This window comes from Choloepus didactylus, chromosome X, assembly GCF_015220235.1.
Source record: "Choloepus didactylus isolate mChoDid1 chromosome X, mChoDid1.pri, whole genome shotgun sequence".
NCBI lineage: Eukaryota > Metazoa > Chordata > Mammalia > Pilosa > Megalonychidae > Choloepus > Choloepus didactylus.
The window spans coordinates 45,811,609-45,833,366 of NC_051334.1; the positions used below are offsets into that span (position 1 = coordinate 45,811,609).

The 21,758-nt window shown below is 44.9% G+C and overlaps 1 protein-coding gene across 1 annotated transcript in view; it reads right to left on the reverse strand.

Moving 5' to 3' along the window:
- Window positions 1-1,224: 1,224 nt before the first annotated feature.
- DIPK2B (divergent protein kinase domain 2B) overlaps window positions 1,225-21,758 on the reverse strand; it is a 67,004-nt gene continuing 46,470 nt past the window's right edge. Inside the window, exons 3-5 of the mRNA XM_037822597.1 lie at window positions 7,753-7,926; window positions 5,166-5,454; window positions 1,225-4,019 (exon numbers count right to left, since the gene is read on the reverse strand). Coding sequence (XP_037678525.1) covers window positions 3,679-4,019; window positions 5,166-5,454; window positions 7,753-7,926 — 804 coding nt within the window. The 3' untranslated portion in view covers window positions 1,225-3,678. The remainder of the gene's footprint in view (window positions 4,020-5,165; window positions 5,455-7,752; window positions 7,927-21,758) is intronic.

Below are 21,758 nucleotides of genomic sequence, written 5' to 3' on the forward strand. Positions count from 1 at the left end.
GTCAGAGTCATGATTTGAAACCAGGTCTGTCTGATTCCATAACTCTAGATCTTTCCAAACAAAGACAAATCTAACAAGATATTTTATTTTTTAATTGTAGAGGAAATGTTCAGGCTGAACCACTTGAGTCAGATGTGACAGGGAGGACTGGGAAAGCAGGGGCCCTATAAATTGTTACTCTGAGCAAATCTCTTAACCAGTTTCCTCATTTGGAAAATAGGACTGGTCCACAAGGCTGTGGTTACGCCCGCCTGATAGCTGCAGCCAGTGGAGTCTGTTCTGATAGGTCAGTGCCTTTGCCCCACGGTTGTTAAATATTTTGAATAGCACCCCTGGTCTCATGCCTTTTTCTCTGGGGTGTGGAGGTCAAACAAGACCCTGAAAACCCCAAGGACACTCTACATCAAGGTTAAGGAGAATGAACTGTCCCAGGCAATCAGGGCTGGCTTCACGTGCTTGCTTTAATGTTCTACTGTCACCATCATGAAATTCTTAATCATGTTTGAACAGAGGGTCCCACATTCTCATTTTACACTTGGGCCTCACACATTATGGAGCCAGTTCTGCCAGCAGTAAGGCAGTGGCTGGCATAACTCATAAAAAATACCCTCATGCCTCCTCCAATCAGATTCTTGGGTGAGAATACAACATGATCATTTTGTTCTGGCTGAAACCACTTGAGCATTGACTCCATCCAGCTCCTGGCTGGTGAGGGGAAGGAGCTGCTCTCCAGGAGCCACTCTGTCCATTCCAGTATGTGAGTGAAAAACACCAAGCTAATGACTGAAAAACCATGAAGGGCCCTACCCCACCACCATCCTCGGGAAGCTCCCAGCTGTATGGGGAAGGTGGGACATGGTTCTCTTTAAGATAGATTAGCTTCCAAATGGGCATGGGCTTGTGGATCAGGGGTCCAGAGGCTTCCAGAAAGGGATCACTGGAGCTGGGCTTTCAGGAAAAACTTTGGGTCAAGGTAGGACTCAGACACAGGTTCTAAAAGATGCATGGAGCTTTATAAGTGGAGGAATGAAACCATCCAAACCTCAGTCTCGGGCATGGATGCATACCACATTCCCTTATGTTTGGTTTTGCTTTTGAATCAATCACAATAGACTGGGGTTGGGGAATACTGCAGGCTGTGCTCTCTGGAAGCAGAAGCTAAGATGGAGCTTGGGGTATGTATTAGTGTCCTGTGGCCACTAGAACAAATTACCACAAACTTGGTGGTGGAAAATGATAGAAATTTATTCTTTCACAGTTCTGGAGTTCAGAAGTCTGAAATCAGTATTACTGGGCTGAAATCAAGGTGTTGGCAGGGCTGTGCTCCCTTTGGAGGCTCTAGAGAAGGAAATGCTCCTTGCCTCTTCCAACTTCCTATGGCTGCCGGCGTTTATCGGCTTGTAGCTGCCATCACTCCAATCTCTGCCTCCATCTTCACTTAGAGTTGTTTCTATCTCAAACCCCCTCTGCCTCTCTCCTATAAGGATACATGGGATTGTATTTAGGGCCCACCTGGATAATATAGGCTCAGCTACTCCTGTCAAGATCCATAACTTAATTATATCTTTTGCCATTTGAGGTAATATTCCCAGGATTAGGGCATGGACATATTTTGAGTGTGTGTGTGGGGGGCACCATTCAGGCCACTACAGGGTACAAGATGTTTATGAGGGATCAACACCTGTAAAAAGAATGCAGAGGAAGCAGGACTGGCAGGCAGAAGTTAGACAGTGATGCAGGCCTAACAGTCTTAACCAACTTGATGGCAAGCTCTGGAAGGAGAGTTGACTGTCAGAGTCATCCCTCTGTGGACCCCAATGGCTGGGTTTTTACATCCCTGTGATAAGGACGCATCTCTGGAAAGGCATGGCCTCAAGGGGAGTGGTTCTTGGCAGCTGAGGCTGACCCTGAAGCAGCCAAGAGCTGGGGCCCACTCTCAAAGCCACGCATGGAGTAGAAGCACTTTGCAGTGGAAAAATACCCAGACTCAGAGTGACAGGCTTGGGCCTGGATTGTGCATCAGAGGGTCTCTGTGCAAACAGGGGGCAGAGTGGCTGTTCTTTTTCCTTTGTGAAACTTCTGGGGGGTTCTGAAGGCTGCTGCCTCATTTCTGGGCTCTGGTCAGGCAGCAGGTAGGAGCCCACTCTGTAGCCAAGCCAACAGGGTGGAGGAACCATGACCATGCAGGTGAGAAGGGTAGGTAATCCTCACTCACCATATTCAAAAGGGAACCTTTACAAAGATTCTCAGGTAGCCCAACCCTGCTCTTCCAGAAGCTTCTTCTGTCATTATCACTTTCATGGTTGCTCTGGGGGCAGTGCCTGGAGCAGTCAAAAGGCAAATGCAGAAGCCACCACAGTGCACCCCCAAAATACTGTGCCCCCAAATAAAGCTTTTCTTTGCCATCTTTAAATATGGTGGGTGGAGTGATGGGACCAGAATTTGTTAGCACAAGGTGAGAGTCAGAGGCTGACAGGGAAGGCAAGAGGAGCATGGATGCATAGCAGAATTTCTAGAACTATCTTGGCAAGTCACTTTTTCTCTCTGGGCCTCAGTTTCCCTACCTGCAATGTGAGGGCTGTTAAACCAGGTATTCTGACCTGAAAGGCCATGATTCAAGGGTAGAAAAGAGGAGATGGAATGAGAGGTCCCTGGGGAGTAGAGGGCTGGCAGAGAGGCTGGGCAAAGGTCCAGAAGAGCCCTCCACTAATATTTGAGGGGGCTGGGACAAGAGTATAAATGGAGGCCCACATACCATATGTCAAAATGTTTAAAGGGCATAAAGCAAACCAACAAATTGTTAAATAAAATACGTGCTATTTGCCGACATTGAAAAATATACCTTTGTAACAACTTGGAAGCCAGCTTTGAGTTAGAATTCTTGGACTCCTCAGTCTTGCTTTGGAGCATGGCCCTGTGGAGAGAGCTGGCCCCGGGCCCCTGGCTGTGGCTACAGTGACAGTGTTGTCCCACTCCCAGCCCTCCTGCTCCAGGGAGTGGGATTGACTAAGGGCCCCAGCCACTGCACTTTGAAATCCATCTTTGGGGTTGGGCAGAGGCTGCGCTTCCCATGGGCTGTTCTGGGCTAAGGCAGGCCTGGCGGGCACATGCCCTTGACCTGCAGTCTCCTCACCCTATGGTGGGGTGGGATGGGGAGAGTGACAAGAGGGCTGGAGTAGGACCCCTTAAAGCATGGGAGCAGGAAGGTGGACCCTCTTGTCTGAGTCTAAAGTGATCCTGGCCGGGAGCCTCATCTTCACACTGCCTTCCCTCCATGCTGTGGCCTGGGTGGCTCAGGGGGTGGAGGTGGGGGTTAGTGTCACAGGCCCCTCACTTCTTTGTCTTCTTTCACTCTCATGAAAGTCTGGTGGAGAACATAGGTTTTCATCTCTTACAGATGAGGAAACTGAGGCTCAAAGAGGTTGAGCGAGTGTCCACTCCCAGGTCTTCCAGTGCCTGCTCCTGGCCTCTTCCAGGACGTCGTGGCCTGCAAGGGTGTTCCTGTGGTATCGTGACACTCCCCTGTGGCAGTTAGAGTGTTCCTTAATCCCTGGGAAATGAATGTGCATTTTTCCTCACATTTAAAACCCAGCTGCTTCCTTCAACCTTGCAGCAACCTGACTGGGGGAAGAGAGGGCCAAGAATGGTGTCCCCTGAGATCAGCTAGGCTCCGGCCCCTCAGAACTTGTTATTATACTTGCAGTCTGGGTAGCGGTAGGCAAATCTGGGGTCACAGGTTCTCAGGGGCCTCAAGATGTCTTTCAGCTGCCTGGCAGCCCCAAGGACTTCAGGGTCAGGGTGGGTGTCCTCACCACACTGAGTGAGTACAGTGTCTATCTCCTCCTGCACCGGGAAGGGGAACTTCCTGTGGAGAAGTTGGGGAAGCAACTGCCGACACACCAGCACCAGGCTCTGCTTCTCAGCGATGGTGTCACAGGAGGGCAGCTTGGCTTGGCAGCCAGAGACCAGGCAGCTAAAGATGTCTTGATTCTCTTCTTCCTTGGAAGTTACTTGGCTGCCTGGAAGAGAAATAGAAAATGTTTCACATTCTGCTACCTGCTTGCCTTGGGGGAGGGCACTATCAATGAGAATTGATGGATGAAGTGATTTGGTCTCTTAGCATTTCTCTGTCACCAGGAGAATTTAGGACTCAGGGACACAATGGCCTCCTCTGAGATCAATGTGGGGGTTCTCTCTGCTACTACAGGTTGAGTCTTGGACATGGAAAACCCACTTCTCCCAACCAGAAATTGGGCTTTGTAAGAATCACATCCATATTGCTATTCTCCCGTAATTACTGAACTGGGGAACTCAGGAAATTATTAGGGTCGGTTTCCTTTGCCCTTTTTAAAGGCAAAGTCAGGAGAAAGTTTGGATAACCCAGAATATTCATTCAGCGGGTTGTAGTGGGACTGACGGTCTATGCTTTACATGTCCCAATCATTCTGGAATCCGCCTGGTTTCTTCCCCTTCTATTCTTCTTATTAAAGGCAAACCAGGAAATGAATTAAGTGTAGTTTAATTTAATCTAGCTTTGTAGGCCTTCTCATATACATAAAATCAGAAATTGGAAAAGAAAATCCTTTGTCCTAACACTGGGCTCAGAAAATTTGGCCACCTTTAGATATTGGGATGTTCAAAGTGTTCTGAAACGCTGGACGAACTTTCGCCCATAGCGAGAAATATGATTCACGCATACACCTCATTTGGTTCTGTGCTTTATACTTTGAAAACTTTATAAAAAAAAAAGCAAATGTGCCAAAATGGATTGCAAAATGAATCAGCCAGATATTTAAATTTTAGATAAAGGCTAAAAGCATCTGATGAGAAAGGTTGGGTGGAGGAGAAGGACCTGTGAGTTGTGTGTTTGAGGAGGGGCAGAGCCAGGTCCCCGGGCCATACGCGCAGCAGGGGCCATGCCATGATGCAAAACGCCCCTACGGGCAGGGTCAATTGCAGTTCTCCTTTGGAGCCGGAGTTCCTTTGGAACTGAGACTCAAAATAGGGGAGAAGGACACTTTACATGGCAGCTAACACCCCCCAAATTTGGGTGGCCCTCTCTGTGATAAATGGAGACTGGGAAGGCCCAATGGCACAGCTCCTGGCCACCCCCTCCCTAGCTGCGTCTCCTCTACCAGTCACTCATCCAGGCCCAGGCTAGGTACCTTCTTGCTTGTCAATGACTCCTAGTGTGCTGGCATCTCGGATGAACAGATGCCCATTGTTAAAGACGCCAAACATGCCCGCATCTACGTGGTTGAAGTAGAAGAAGTAGTTCAAATCGTTGTTCCGCAGAGACTCCAGGACCTCAAGCAGCTGGTAGGCAAGGTCGGCGGCCTGGTCTGGGGGAGCATCGTGGAATTCCTGCAGCGGTCTGGTGCTAGTGCTGACAAGCAATCTGCCACAGGAACCCAGGTACTTGGGCAGCGGCCATCCCTCGGCCTCAGGGAAGATCTGGCAAGCCGGAAGCAGGAGGCATTCGATCAGGGAGGAAGAACTCAAGTAGAGAGCTCTGTCTTTGCCTCTCACCAGGTGCATACAGGAAGATCAGCCTTGTTCAGGCATCCTCTGACTCAAAACATATTAGCAAAGTGTCTCTCACCCCGTTTGAGGCCTCTTGGAACACCACAATACCCTGGTCCCTCCTCACCCAGCCACCCCCCCTTCCAGTTTTTTGTTCGATTGTTGATGGAAAGATTTAGAAAAGGAGGCTCTAATTTCTATGCCTTAGATTGGGTTTCAAGAATTTCTCCGACTCTTAATATGCCTTAATGACTAGTATTTTGAGATTTCACAGATAACTGCCTAAGGAAAAGGCTATGAAAAAAAAAAAGCAGTCCAACTCAAGGCTGAGCTAAAGAAAAATAGTTTCAAAATAACAATACAGGTGATTCTAGGATAGGGCAAAAATCATGAAGGTGGCTTTTGGATCATTCAAGTTTTGGGGACAGTGAACAAGCCTGAAGTCTCCTCTCCTCAATTCCTAGCCCTGTGCAAATCTGCCTGGCTGGGGTAATTAGATACTCATGGGTGCTCCCCAACTGACTGGAACCTTCTGGACAGCCTGTGTCCTCTGTCTCCTTGTAATAGCTCCAAACATATGGAATTGTGAGATGAAGAAGTGGGGAGGGAATTCTGGCTGGCTTTTTTTTTATTTTTTTGACTATTTATTGAAGCAGCTGTATCTAGAATGGTGTTTCTTTCAACTATGGGGGAAATGACAGAGACTATCAATACTTGGCACTTTTTTTCCTTGCTTTTCCTTCTTTAAAAAGATAAGTCATCATCCTCGCTGATGATTTTCTGTGGCCTTCTGCCCATTTTAATTCACCCTCCCTTCCCCACCACGTTCATGAATACCTGGCCCAACAGGGAACTTTTTCACTCTGTGCCTTGAAGGGGGGTCCTGGGCCTACTGGAAATGCCAAAATATGCAGCCACAGAGCCATCCCCGGGTCAGTGGCTGAATGGAAGGAGCCCTGTGGTCCCCAGCCCAGGCTTCTCAGGAACTAGGGCTGGAAGTAGCCAGTGTCTGCCGCTGCCGTCAAGGTTAGACTCATAGAAGCAAAGCCCTCTGAGTGCAGGACAACCAGCAATTCCTTTTCCTCCTCTAGTATTTAAAATGCCAATTTTTATTAGGCAGGTATTAGAGGAAAGAATATGGACTCTGAAGTTAGACAGCTCTGGGGTTGAGTTTTATCTCTGGCACCCGCTAAGTGACTTTGGCCAAGTCACTTAACATTTCTGGGCCCCAGTTTTCTTATCCGGCAGGTAGCAGGCGATCAATACAAAAGAGCTATTATTGCATATTCAGCAGCCATCCATTTGCCTATATTTATTAACTGTCCTTGCTGTGGTTTCCTTCTCCTCTTCCTCCCCCCTCTCTCCTTCCTCCCTTTCCACCTCTTCCTTCCTCCTCTTCTCTCTAGCCCTCCTCTTCTTCCTGTTTCTCCCTCCAACTTTCACTTTTCCTTTGTGCCCATTATATGAACCCTGTGTCCTGACCCTTGGGGTCTAGGAGTAATTGGCATGATTAGACTCCGCATGTTCTAAAATAAGCCACTGGAATAACTCACAAAGAAACCACTGACTTGAAAGAACCTGAGATTGTTTGATGGATGCTTATTTCTTAAGTATCTGTCTCTACCACTGGACTGGAAGCTGTATGAAGGCAGCATCACCAGACTCTCACACATTCTCATTTATTTGGCCATTTCTCTATGGAGGGACATTTAGGTTACTTCCATTTTTTTCTCTTTTCCAAGAAGAGCTGCAGGGCACATGTTGTGGGGGTGGGTGTTTGGGTAGGAGTTCTTTGGCTCATTTCCCCACCTCCTGAGCTTGCTCAAATCTTAACCGATCTTTGAGACACAGGTCACAGTTGCACTCCCTCAAAAAGTCCCTCAGGGCTGCCTCAGGCAGTTAAGGTGGCTCCTGTTCCCCCTCACCCACCCCAACTCCCTCAGCCCACCCTGCCCTGAGCTCCTACACCTCTTTCCTCTACAGCAATCACAGCACTTTCACACTGTAGAAACCAACAGATATTTACTGAAGGCCACCAAGGTACTGTTATGGGCTGGTGGCCCCAAGGCCTGCAGTAAAATGGAGAGAGAGCTCAATCCAGGGCCTGCCCCTCAGAACCTTAGGAAGTGCTCCCCGAATTTGTGCTCCTGCAGTCCCTGTCACGCAGCAGAGTTGGCTTTCTCCCAGGAGGCGCTTTCCTGGGCCTGGGACGGAGGGGTCGCTGCGTACCTGTAGGAGGATGGGGTGTGCGTTGAGCGCCAGTGTGTAGAGCAGGCGCAGCTTGTCACGGTCCGTGAAGTGGTCCATGAAGATGCTGCCGGCATCAGCCACCTCAGCATAGCGCCGGACCACGCGGTCCAGGAGTCGCTGTGACGGGCAGCGCAGAAAGGGGCTGGGCAGGCCCTGTGGAGATGTGGGAGAGACCCCCAGGAGGGGGACAAGGGTGCTGAGTGAGGGTGGAAGCGGGGAGGCTAAGGGGGTGATGGGCAGGCCCTGAAAGTGGGGAAGACGGTCGGGGTTATGGGGTAGGGCTGAGTGCCACTGGAGGGCCGGACAGGGTGCTCTGGAGGCCTGGGAGGAGGAAGACATGGGGCAGGTGGATGGGGGACCCCCCAGGGGGCAGAAGGGGACAGGCCTTCTCTTCTTCCCGAGGGCCCTCCTCACCCTCATCCCCAGCAGGCAGCGGGAGCTTGGAGCACCTGCCTCTCCACCCACCATCATATTCCCACGCTGCCCTTGGAAAGAGGGCTGATCTCAGGCTGAATTCATCAGATCGCCCGCCTTTGATCAGCCCTTTCGATCCTTTCTACCACTTCACTACAATATTGCCATGATTACATGCCACACATGAACATCTTTATTTGGGCGGCTTTATATGGGGGCTAAAATTTGGTGATAAGGCCTTACCTACGCTTATTTTGCATGCCTTTCTAGTCCTCTCCTACACCTTTCTCATTGCACTGAACAAAAAATGACAGTGGACCTGCTAATTAATAAGGGAAAGGAAACTCAGTTAAGACCAGGGCCCCAGGGGTCAGTGTTCCAGGATTCAACCTGGCTTCCACACCTACCACTGTGTGAGCTTGGATAAGTTACTTAGTCTCTCTGGACCTTGGGTTATAGTCTGTAAAGTGAGGAGGACAGTAATAGCGCCTTAAGAGATCATGAGGATCAACTAAGTTAATAGATGTAAATACCTAAAACAGCATTTGTTAGTAGTAGGCACACAGCAAATGCTGGCTGCTGTTATTTTTTTTAATTCAATTTTATTGAGATATATTCACATACCATGCAGTCATACAAAGCGTACATTCAATTGCTTATAATACCATTATATAGTTGTGTGTTCATCACCAAAATTAATTTTTGAACATTTTCATTACCACACAAAAGTAATAAGAATAAAAATTAAAGTGAAAAAGAACAATTGAAGTAAAAAAGAACACTGGGTGCTTTTTTTTTTGCCCCCTTTTTTCTACTCATCCATCTATACACTGAACAAAGGGGAGAGTGGTCCACATGGCTTTCCCCAATCACATTGTCACCCCTCATAACCTACATTTTTATACAATCATCTTCAAGATTCAAGGGTTCTGGGTTGTGGTTTGATAGTTTCAGGTATTTACTGCTAGCTATTTCAATTCATTAGAACCTAAAAAGGGTTGTCTATATTGTGCGTAAGAGTGCCCACCAGAGTGACCTCTCGGCTTCTTTTGGAATCTCTCTGCCACTGAAGCTTATTTCCATTCACATTCCCTTTTTGGTCAAGAAGATGTTCTCCATCCCACGATGCCGGGTCTACATTCCTCCCCGGGAGTCACATCCTGCGTTGCCAGGGAGATTTACTCCCCTGGGTGTCAGATCCCACATAGGGGGGAGGGCAGTGATTTCACCTGGCTTGCTGCTGTTATTAAATTAAAAATTTTTCAAACTTCCAGCAGAGAGCATAGTGGTGATAGTCAACCAAATTTTTTTTTGCGAGAGTCAGGCTTTGTGAGTGAGAAGAGGATTTTCAAGTTCCAAGAGCTTGGCTTTGAGATCAAAATCAAAGACTGAATGATCCAGGACATAAGTGTGTCTGTAAGCTGTGCATTTGCAGGGTACCTGCCTAGTGGAGGCTCTGGCTGAGTCAGCTGTTGGGGCAGGGGTGTAAGGCCCCAGGGCCCTGTGCACCCCAGCAGGGTGCAGGGTCAGCAGCTTGGAGCCCTGGGGCCCCCAGCAGGGGCCCAAGAGGGTGGAAGGACCTCTGGTGGCCTTGAGGTTGGAGCCTAGAGGTTGGAGAAGTTGTAACAGAGTGCTAACAAATATAGTTACTGAATCATTATCCAAATACTTTCTAACTTTCTGATATATTGTAATGTAGCCAGAAGCAAATATCGGTAACTATTGCAACTCGCTGAACTGTAACCCAGATGCCTTGTTTCTTTAGTGCTGATGCTAAGTTTTGAAATGGCATAATCTTTACCCTGTAACTGGACAGTAACAAGACAACACATGACTGGCTCATTTGTATCCCCTTATATTGTTTAGCACCCTGAAGTCAGGTGCCCTTGCACGTAGCCCCATTGTTAATTGTGCCAGTTTGAAACTGTTATGTACCCCAGGAAAGGCCATGTTCTCTTAATCCAGTCTTCTGGATGCAGACTTATTGTAGGTGGGAACTTCTGATTAGGTTGTTTCCATGGAGATGTGACCCACCCAACTGTGGGTGAGACTTTTGATTCAATTATTTCCATGGAGATATAAACCTGCCCATTCAGAGTGGATCTCAATTAGTTTACTGGAGTCCTTTAAGAGAGCTCATGGAGAGAAGGAGCTCAGAGAAGCTGAGAGAGACATTTTGGAAGAAGCTAAGATATGTAATCCAGAGTTTGCCCCTGGGAGAAGCTATGAGCCAAAACAGACCCAGATGCTTGGAGATGCAGACAGAAAGACATTTGGAGATGCTAAGCTAAAAGATGAAGCCCAGAGTTTGCCCCAGAGAAGCTAAGAGAGGACCCTCAGATGCTGAGAGAGAAAAACCCTGGGAGAACAAGCAAGGATGCACAGGAGCTGAGAAAGAGAAGCTAAGAGAGACAGAAGCCAGGGGACATTTTGGAGAAAGCCATTTTGAAACCAGAACCCTCGAGCAAAGGACCAGCAGACATCAGCCACTTGCCTTCCCAGTGGATAGAAGTGTTCTGCACACCATTGGCCTTTCTTCAGTGAAGGTATCCTCTTGTTGATGCCTTAGTTTGGACACTTTTGTGGCCTTAGAACTGTAAATTTGTAACCTAAAAAACCCCTTTATAAAAGCCACTTCATTTCTGGTATTTTGCATAATGGCAGCTGTAGCAAACCAGAACAGATTTTGGTACCAGAGAAGTGGGATGCTGCTGAATTTACAAATGCCAAACATGTTGGAACAGCTTTTTAAAATGGATAAGGGGAAGATTCTGGGAGAATTGTGAGGAGCTTGATAGAAAAGGCCTAGACTGTTTTGAAGAGACTGTTGGTAGAAATATGGATTCTAAAGATACTTCTGATGAAGCCTTAGACAGAAATGATGAATGTGCCATTGCCAACTGGAAGAAAGGCAATCCGTGTTTTAAAGTGGCAGAGAATTTGGCAAAAGTGAGTCCTGGTTTTGGATGGAAGACAGAATTTGAAAGTGACAAGCTGAGATACTTAGCTGAAGAGACCTCCAAACTAAATATGGAAAATGCAGCCTGGCTTTTCCTTGCAGCTTATAGTAAATTGCGAGAAGAAAGAGATAAGCTGAGAACTGAACTCTTGGGTACAAGGAAACCAGAAATCGATGGCCTAGAAAATTCTGGGCTTCCAGAAAGTGAGAACCCAGAGGATAGTGCGCCACATGAGGAATTAACAAAACCTGGAATCAGCCAGCCATTTCAGTACAAGCCAGGATTGGAGACGGAGCGTGCAGGTTTGAAGATGTTATGGACCTCAGAAGAGCCATGATCTTTTAATACAGTCTTGTGGGGTGGGACCTTTGATTGAATGTTTCTATGGAGATGTGACTGATCCAAATGTGGGTAAGACTTTTCATTAGATCATTTCCATGGAGGTGTGACCCTTGCCCATTCTGGGTGGGTCTTAATTAGATCACTGGAGTCCTTTAAGAAAGCTCATGGAGAGAAGGAGCTCAGAGAAGCTCAGAGAGACATTTTGGAGAGAAGCTAAGATATGTAATCCAGAGTTTGCCCCCAGGAGATGCTGAGAGCTGACATAAACACAGAAGCTTGGAGATGCAGACAGAAGGACATTTGGAAATGCTCAGCTAAGAGATGAAGCCCAGAGTTTACCCTGGAAAAGCTAGGAGAGGACTCCCAGATGCAGAGAGAGAAACACCCTGGGAGAACCAAGCAAAAAGCTGAGAGAAGCTAAGAGAGACAGAAGCCTGGAGACATTTTGGAGAATGCAATTTTGAAATGCATCCTGGGACAGCAGACACCAGCTACATGCCTTCCCAACTGACAGAGGTGTTCTGGACACCTTTGACCACTCTTCAGTGATGTCTTAGTTTGGACACTTTTGTGGCCTTAGAACTGTAAATTTGTAACCTAAAAAATCCCCTTTATAAAAGCCAATCCATGCATGAAAGAATGTTCTTGTTCATGGAAGTGTATACGTGAATTATAGTGTATGTTCAAGGATGTGTGCAGCTAGCTCTCATATGTTCAGAAGACAGAGCAATAGATGATGGACGATAGATAGGGAGGGAAAGAAATAGCGATGTGACAGCATGTTAAAGTTGGTGGATTGAGCTATTGGGAGAGGGGGGTCAGGGTATGATGGAATTCTGTGTATGGGGTTAGTATTGTTTTTGCAACTGTTCCTATAACTTTGAATTTATTTCAAAATAAAAAAATAAAAAAAAAAACCATCAGACCCAAAAAAAACCAAACCAAAACAAAACAAAAAAAACAGCATGCATTACCACTTATAATCCTCACTCTGCTTTTATCACTGCTAAGATTCCAATCTCAAAGGAAAAAAAGGGGTAAATTTGTTAACTTAAGAACTTTCATGCTCTGTTGGCTTTTTTTTCTTTTACAGATATCTTCCTCAACTTGTCTTTCAATAAACCAAGTTCTCAAATTCCAATAAAATGTCCACTGTTCTTAGGATTAAATATTTCACACACACAAAAAATAAAAATAAAAGCCAATCCATTTGTGGTATTTTGCATAATGGCAGCTTTGGCAAATCAGAATACTAATTAACGCAAGTCAGTCCAGAACTGACCACCCTAATTCCTAAGTTATCTTGCCAGCACAAGGCAATTCTAATCAGAGTTGGCCTGCCTGACATGTTAAGTAGCCTAAACTTTAAAATTCAAGTAAACTAAGCATGTAATCAATCTGTGCATGTTCAGTGATTAGACTATCTCTAACCTCATCGTCTCAAACCACCTTGCTCATTATCCTAAGCCTTCCTGCCTTTTTTTGAATGCTGTAAAACATTGAAAGTTTCTCCAGTTCTGGGAGACAGATTTGACTACTGTTCTCCTCCTGTCTCCATGAGTCTGGCTTCTGCTAAATAAACTTTTTCTCTTCTCAAAATCCTGGTGTCTACTAATTGACTCTGTGCACATCAGGCAAGGACTCACTTTTAAGCCATAACAATGTCATGGAGAGGACCACAGGGTAGGATGACCAGCCATTCCTGAGGGGACTGAGGAGTGTCCTGGGACATGGGACTTTTGGTGTTAAAACAGGGAAACTGAGACTATTGGTCACACAATGATGGAGCCACAGCTGGGCCATGGCCATGGGCAGAATGTGCTCCTGTCCTTGGATGAAGACTAGAACACATGGGCAGAGGTCAGTGTGGATGTCTGTCAAACCACCATGGCCTGGGCACTGGAGGAGCCCCTGGACTCCCCAGGGAGGTAGTGATTGAAACTGGTTGGGATTCTGAAGTGATTGGGTATGATGAGATGTGGCTAGGGATGCTTGAGAGGAATGGGAGCACAGGAACCCAGTTCAGAGGGAGAAAATTAAAGAACATCCATACTTGCACTTCTAAGTCCATGCATGTCCGATTCATGTGTGCTCAGTCCTTTGGAACTGTTTACAGATGGGAAAAGAGGGGACTAACCCACCAGGTGCCAAGCAGTGCACAGGGTATTTCACATGCCCATTTAACCCTCCTAAGCACCCCACAAGGTAGATGCTATTTAAGCCTCATTATGCAGATGAGGAATCGGAAGTTTGAAGAGTGTAGGCAAGGGATAGAAGGGTCAGATGCAGGATTTTGAACCCAATTGGTTAGACCCTGATATCCATGCCTGTAATAGATCCCACCCCACCTCTACCCCATAAGCTATGCAGGTAGAGACCACAGAAAATGATTTTAGAGGCCATGGGAAGATCTCCTGGCTTCTGATGGTCTTGCTCTATCTCAATCTGAGCCATTCGAGATGATCATTGGTGGGGAATGGTAAGTAATACTCCCTTCTTCTATAGCCAACTCTTAAATGAAAATATCTTTGGGGGAGGTAGGACATTAACTGGCAACAAAAACAGCAACAATAATAGTAATAATTACTGACTACTTATACAACAGGAATTGTTCTAAGCTCCTCATGGGTACAAAGTATTCATTCGTTTCCCTCTTATAAGAACCTAATGAGGTAGGTACAATTATTACTCCCATATTGCAGATGGCAATACTGAGACTTAGAGAGATTGAGTTGCCAAAGGTCACACGTACTTAGAATTTGTACAAAGACAGTATACCAGGTGAGAGGTAGTGGAGCACGTAGAACCTGCACCCTTTATCTTTACTGGGAATGAGATGATCATATCACATGATACCACAGTTGCTGAGATGAGGGCACTGTGATGATGTGGAGGCTTTATGGACTCCAGAAAAATATTTTCTTAAAGCTAATCCATTCCTCTGGGTGTGGACCTATTGTAAGTAGGATCTTTTGGTGAGTAGGATCTTAACATGTGATCCATGTCATTCAGAGTGGGTCTTAATCCTTTTACTGGAGACCTTTATAAGAGAATGAAATTCAGACAGATAAAGAATGACACAGAAAAAAAGTCACAAAAGCTGAGAGAGAAAGCCACAGAAACAGAAAGGAAGCCACAGGAGGCAGAAGCTGGAAGCCACGAAACCCAGGAGAGAAGGGAGAGACTAGCAGATGCTGTCATGTGCCTTGGCATGTGACAGAGGAGTCCAGGATTGCCAGCAGCCTGTCTTCAGGAAGAAGGTATCATCTTGATGATGCCTTGATTTGGACATTTTCATGGCCTCAGAACTCTAAGTTCGTAAACTAATAAATTCCCATTGTTAAAAGCCAGCCCATTTCTGGTATATTGCATTTCAGCAGCTTTAGCAAACTAAAACAGGCATCCATTCGTTCATTCACTCCACCAAAGTTTCCAGAGCATCTACCAAGAACTGGGCTGTATTCTGGGTGCTGCAGATGCAAAGAGGAACAAAACAGTCCCTGCCCTCCAGGAGCACCTGTCCGGTAGGAGAGATTGAGTGCCCAGCAGTCACAATGTGGAGTGAAGGCAGGGATCTGCCCACAGGAGCAGAGTCATATTATAACTTTTGGGGGGATCCTAAGTACTTTGTCTTCATGGCCCATTTCCTCCATTAGAGAAAATTGATAGTTATATTTTACAATTGCCTTGGAATAAATATAAATACATTTATTAGATCATTTTCTTGAACCTGAAAGTTATTTTCTTCTTCTGATCTTAAAAGAAATGAAGACATCTTTGCAAGTTTCTAAAAGGCTTCTTGGAAGACAGTGAAGTCTAATCTGAGGCCTGAAGCATGAGTAGCATGAATCTTCAAAGAGAATGGAAAAGTATTTTATGCAGAAGGAACAGTATATGCAGAAACCTCAAGATGTGAGGAAATATGCTGGAAATTACAAGTAGGTCAGTACTCCTTGAATTCAGAGTGTCACTAGTGAGAGTAGACAGAGAGGAGGCCCAGATAGGACAAACATTGAAGTCATTCTAAGGAATTTTTATTTTATCCAGAAGGGATGAGGAACCATTGAAGGTTTGAAGCAGGGGAGTAACAAGCTCAGATACACATTTTTGGAAAATTATTTTGAGTGCAAGGTATCGAATAGATTCTGGGCAGTGTGGCTAAGACTGTCAGATACTGACCCCTGGATATTAACCAGGCACATGGCTGTCCAGAATAAAGATTTCATTCCCAACTTTCCTTATAGCTAGGTGTGGTAGTGTGACTAGGGTTAGGGTTAAGGTTAGGGTCAATATATATAGCAGACATTTCTGGGAAGGGTCCTTAAAGAGAGAGGGTATATTCTTCTTCACCTGTTCTTCCTTCCTGGCTGGAATGGAGAAGTGATGGCGGTCCTTGGGCAACCATCTTGAAGCATGACATGCTAAGGGTTGTGGAGCAGCAAAGTGAAAGTAGCCTGAATTCCTGACCATCACAGAGCCACCGTGTCAGCCCTGGAAAGCTTATGTATCAATTTCTTTTATGTGAAAGGCAAACATATTTTGATCTTATTTAAGCCACTGTTATTTGGATTTTTTGTCACAAGCAATTGAATCTAATCCTAAATGTCACAAGAGAAAAGAGTGGAGGGAGGAATGTCAGTTAGGAAGATGCAATGGTCCAGATGTGAGATGAGAGAATGAAAAGATTTGAGATGTTTTTTGGAGTCAGAGTCTACAAGTCTCAGGGGCAATGGGGAGGGGGAAGGATGAGGAAGGAGGAGTCAGAGATAGTGCCCAACATGAAGGTGGACAATAGAGGTATCATTTGTGAGGTGGTTTTAAAACATGTTTGCAAACTCTTTGGCTCTCCTCCTATCAATGAGTGACATCTCAGTCCCCTCCCCTAGAATATGGACTGCCTTTGATGACTCACTTCCAGTGAATAGAATGCTACAGAAGTAATACTGTGTAACTTCTGAGGCTAGGTCATAAAAGGTGATACAGCTTCTCCCTGGCTCTCTCTTAGGATGCTTTTTCTTGTACCCAGCCACCATGCTCTAAGGAAGCCAAGGCCACATGAAGAGGCCCATATGGAGAGGAACCAAGGTCCCCAGCCCCGGCCCCAGCTGAGGGGGCCCTAGCTGACAATCAGCACCAACTTGCCAGCCATTTGATTGATCCATCTCGGAAGCGCTATTGAACCACCCCAGCTTATGACAAGTGAAGCAGAGAAGAGCTTTCCCCACTAAGTCCTGACCAAGCTACAGATTGCTAAGTAAAATAAATTACCATTGCTGTTTTAAGCCACTGAATTTTGAAGTGGTTTTTACATAGCAGGAGATAACTGATATATTTGCCAAGAAGGTTCTGGGTCACCTCTTGAACTATAACTGGAAAAGCCTTTAGAGACCATCTTGTACCACCTCCTCCTTTATGGTTGTTTTGATTTGCTAATGCTGTCATTATGAAAAATACCAGAAATGGATTGGCTTTTATAAAGGGGGTTTATTTGGTTACAGAGTTACAGTCTTAAGGCCATAAAAGTGTCCAAACTAAGACATCAACAAGAGGATCCCTTCATTGAAGAAATGCTGATGGCATCCGGAACACCTCTGTCAGCTGGGAAGGCACATGGCTGGTGTCTGCTGTTCCCAAGTTGTATTTTAAAATAGCTTTCTCCAAAATGTCAGTGGGCTTGTCTCTCTTAGCCTTTTCAGCTCCTCTGCATTTAACCATCTGGGGGTCCTCTCAGTTTCTCCAGAGCAAACTCTGAGCTAGCACCTCTTAGCTTAGCATCTCCAAATGTTCTTCTGTCTGCGTCTCCAAGCATCAGCTTTCAATGACCTTCTCCAAAATGTCTCTTTCTTGTAGGACTCCAGTGATTTAGTTAAGACCACCCTGAATGGGCGGGGTCCATATCTCCATGGAGATAATTCAATCAAAGATCTAGCCCACAGTTGATTGAGTCACATTTCCATGGAAACACTCAATCAAAAGATTATTGTCTGCTGTCACAAGATTGCATTCAAGAATATGGCTTTTGGAGGGACATAATATATTCAAGCCAACACAATGGTGGAGGCAACTGCTCCCCAAGGTCCCACTCACAGAATGGGGCCTCCATCTACTTCTGTTTGGTGTGTGCTGGCCAAGTGCAAACCCACAATTATATTGGCCAATGGCAAACAGAATTGGGAAATAAAATATTTCCAATAAAATAACGATATATTTCAAAACCAAATATACCCATTTGGGGAATTATCTACTGCTTTGGAGTTTCTAAAGTAACTGTTCTCCTCTGCATACATGGGTTGCAGGACTAAGTTACCCACTTCCAACGAAATACCAACTGCCTAATACTGGCTGTGATGGTTAGTTTTCTGTGTCAACTTGGCAAGGTTATAGTCCTCAGTTATTCAATCACACACTAATCTAGATGTTGCTGTGCAGGTATTTTGTAGATGTGATTAGCATCTATATTCAGTTGACTTTAAGTAAAGGAGATTATCCTCAATAATCTAGGTGGGCCTCATCCAACCAATTGAAAGGCCTTAAGAGCAAAACTGAGATTTCCCAGAGGAAGAAGAAAATTCTGACTGTGGACTGCAGCTTCAGCTTCTGCCTGAGAAATTCCAGACTGCTGGCCTGACCTACAGATTTCAAACTTGCTGGCGCCCACAATCATGTAACCTAATGTATTGTAATAAATCTCTCTCTCTCTCTCTCTATCTCTATCTCTATGTCTAATCTATTTACATCCACACATACATATATACATGTATACATATATGTGTCCATATGCATCTATATATATATATATATATATATATCCTACTGGCTCTGTTTCTCTGGTAGAACCTTAACTTATACACTATCCAGGGGAAAAGCATTTGCTCATTGCAAAAGAAGACAGCAACTGAGACCTAAAATCAAGATTTACTTTCTTTTAAGCTTCTGGTGAAATCTGAGGACAGGAGATTTAACTTCCCCAATGAGTTGTTTGACCTTTGTTTGGCATTCATCCACATGCCAGAATGTTTGCTCAAAAAACATCACCGACAATCAGCAGTGCTGTCATTTAAAGGGTTCTTATCAGAACAGAAGCATACAGGTTAAATGGTTTTGACAAATGATTTCATTTCTCTGAGGGAAGTACCTCAAAAATAAAAGATGTGAGGCCCAACAGTGAAGGGGTGCATCTCTGGAGACCCTACTCCAGGCCCCTGATGCCCCCTCTCCCAGCCCAGCATCCTCTCTGGCTGCAATGCCTGTGAGCCCTCCTCAGCCTGCACCCTGCAATTGGTCACTCGTTCCAAGTTTTCCAGCCCAGGTGTGACTCTGTAGAAGAGATTTTTTGGTGAGCTGCTGTGAAATGGAATGCTGTGGTGAGAGGTGAATGATTTGGAGGAAAACCAGAGCATCTTGGTAACTGCACTCTGACTTGGGCAGAAACAGGCCACTGAGACCATAGGAGACTCAAGAAACAAAGCCTTGCGAGACTTGAGGCCAGTCTGAGTTGGACCAGTGTGGGCAGAAGACATCTTCAGCCAACTCTGCAAATAAACTCACTGCCCTCCCCTCTACATGGGATGTGACTCCCAGGGATGTAAATCTCCCTGGCAATGGGGGACATAACTCCCAGGGATGAGCCTGGCCCTGGCATCGTGGGATTGAGAAAGCCTTCTTGGATCAAAAGGGGGAAGGGAAATGAAACAAAATAAGGTTTTAGTGGCTGAGAGATTTCAAATAGAGTTGAGATGTCACTATAAGGTTATTTTTATGCATTTTATAGATATCCCTTTTTAGTTATTAGTGTCTTGGAATAGCTAGAAGGAAAAATCTGAATCCGCTGAACTGTCATCCAGTAGACTTGATTCTTGATGGTAATTGTAGAACTATATCACTTTTATCATGTGACCATGTAATTGTGAAAACCTTGTGACTCACACTCCCTGTAACCAGTGTATAGGGAGATGAATAATAAAATATAAAGGTGTGTATATATATGTATATATATATATATATATGTATACACACACACACACACATACATACATATATATATATATATATATATATTAGGGTTGATGAAAGGTATGGGATGGTTTTGATATTCTTCTTTATTTTTATTTTTTTCATTATTTTGGAGTAATGAAAATGTTCTAAAATTGATTGTGGTGATGAATGCACAACTATATGTTTGCAATGTGAGCCCCTGGTTATATACTTTGGATGGATTATATGTGTGTGAATATATGTCAATAAAATTGCATTTAAAAAATCAATTGACTATAGATCAGATGGTCTAGTTCTGAGTTAACAACTCAATTCCATTGATCAATATGTCTATCTTTGTGCCAGTACCATGCCATTTTGACCACTGTGGCTTTATAATATGCTTTAAAGTCAGGAAGAGTGATACCTCCTGCTTCATTCTTTTTTAAGATGGTTTAGCTATTTGATGCCCCTTACCTTCCAAATAAAATTGATCATTTGATTCTCCAAAAATAAAAAAATAAAAAACAAAATAAAAGAGCCATGCTTGTTGTTTTCTTTAAAGTTTATCCATCAGTAGAGCAAGAAGAGGGTTTCCCTCAGAGCAAATCAAAGCTTAAAAGTTATATGGATTGTTGATACTCGTATCAGGATTGCCCTAGCTCTCTCTCAAGTTCCACCCTATGGGTGAGATCTGCCCAGCCTGATGGCCCTGCCAGAAATGGAAGATGGAAGCAAAGGGACCACATTTGGGTTGGGGTGGAGTGAGTGACAGCCCCATTTAGAGGACCACACTGTGATGGAAAGAGCCTGGGCTTTGGAGATGAACTCCTGCTATCGGAGAATGTTGTGCACATGTAGTTGGTGGTCCTGTGTGATGGTGAATTCTAGAGAGTGGCACTCCAGCTGCATGTGGCGGGCTCTGTAGTGATATCTCTTTGACATCATGGTTGGCGTGAACCAGGTAGGGGAAGGAGGCTAAGACTTTCTGGAAGTTCTGAGGGTCAGGCCCTATGCCAGGTCTTTTCACAGATGTTAATTTTGGCATACACAGGGACTTTGAACCTTTAGATCTCTCCTGCCCTGGTAACTCTTCTTGAAACTTAAAGTGATTTAAAAAAAATATTTCAAAAATTTGTGGAAAATGGGAGTTAAGCCAATTACTTTTATTCCCTTTGGGATTTAGATTTTAGTTTTCACAGCCCAGGCTGGCAAATGCAAATCGTAGACTGCATTATCCAGTGACCTAGTGAAATACTATTTTCCTGAGAAGAATACTGAGGTAAGCACCAAGAAGAGGAAGAGGCCTGTTCAAGGTCATGCAGTTTCTTGGTGTCTGTGGTGATTTCAAGCTGTATGAAGCCCAGAAAAACATGTTCTTAAACTTAATCCATTCCTGTGGGTGTGAACCCATTGTAAGTAGGAACTTTTGATGAGGTGTGGCCCACCTCAATCAGGATGGGTCTTAATCCTATTACTGGAGTTCTTTATAAGAGAATGAAATTCAGACAGAGAGAAAGCCACAGGCCAAGAAGCTGAACCCAGAAGGGAAGGGAGAGACCAGGAGACACCACCACGGGCCTTGCCATGTGACAAGCTAAGGACCCTAGGATCACCTGTAGCCAGCCCCAGAATGTAACAGTCGTCCAGAAGAAAGCATTGCCTTGATGATACCTTGATTTGGACTTTCTTTCTTTCAGCCTCAAAACCTTGAGCAAATAAATTTCTATCTTAGGACTTTAAGCTGACTCATTGCATGATGTTTGCTTGAGCAGCCAAGGAAACCAAAACAGTGTCCATGCCTGCTTTCATACTTAAATCCCAGTAGGGTATTACAAAGGATTTTATTTTCAATGATTTTGAAATTGGTGATTTCAGAATCAGACAGTGTGTTCCAAATTTGACTAAAAATACAAATCATCCACAGCATGATAAAAATACAGATCCCTGGGCCCCTGGCTAGAAATTCAGATTAGGTAGGTCCTGTGGAAGCCCAGGACTGCATTTTTGCCAGGTGTCCCAGGTCATTCTTCTTATCAGGCAAGTCTGGGAAACATGGGGGTGGGAGCATGGGAAATGAGTTGTGATTCAGAATTCTTATCTTAGGAGCTTTGGAAGAAGTCCCTGGGTAAGCTTCTTCCTTTATTTTGTATACAAATACAAATGATTGTGCATTCTTGATGGCACAATGAGGACATTTGGTGAAATGCTTCCCTATCACTGTCTAGACAACCATCACCTTTCCCCCAAAAGTTTTGGCTGATAAAAGCCCAAAGAATTGCCCATTAAGTGAGT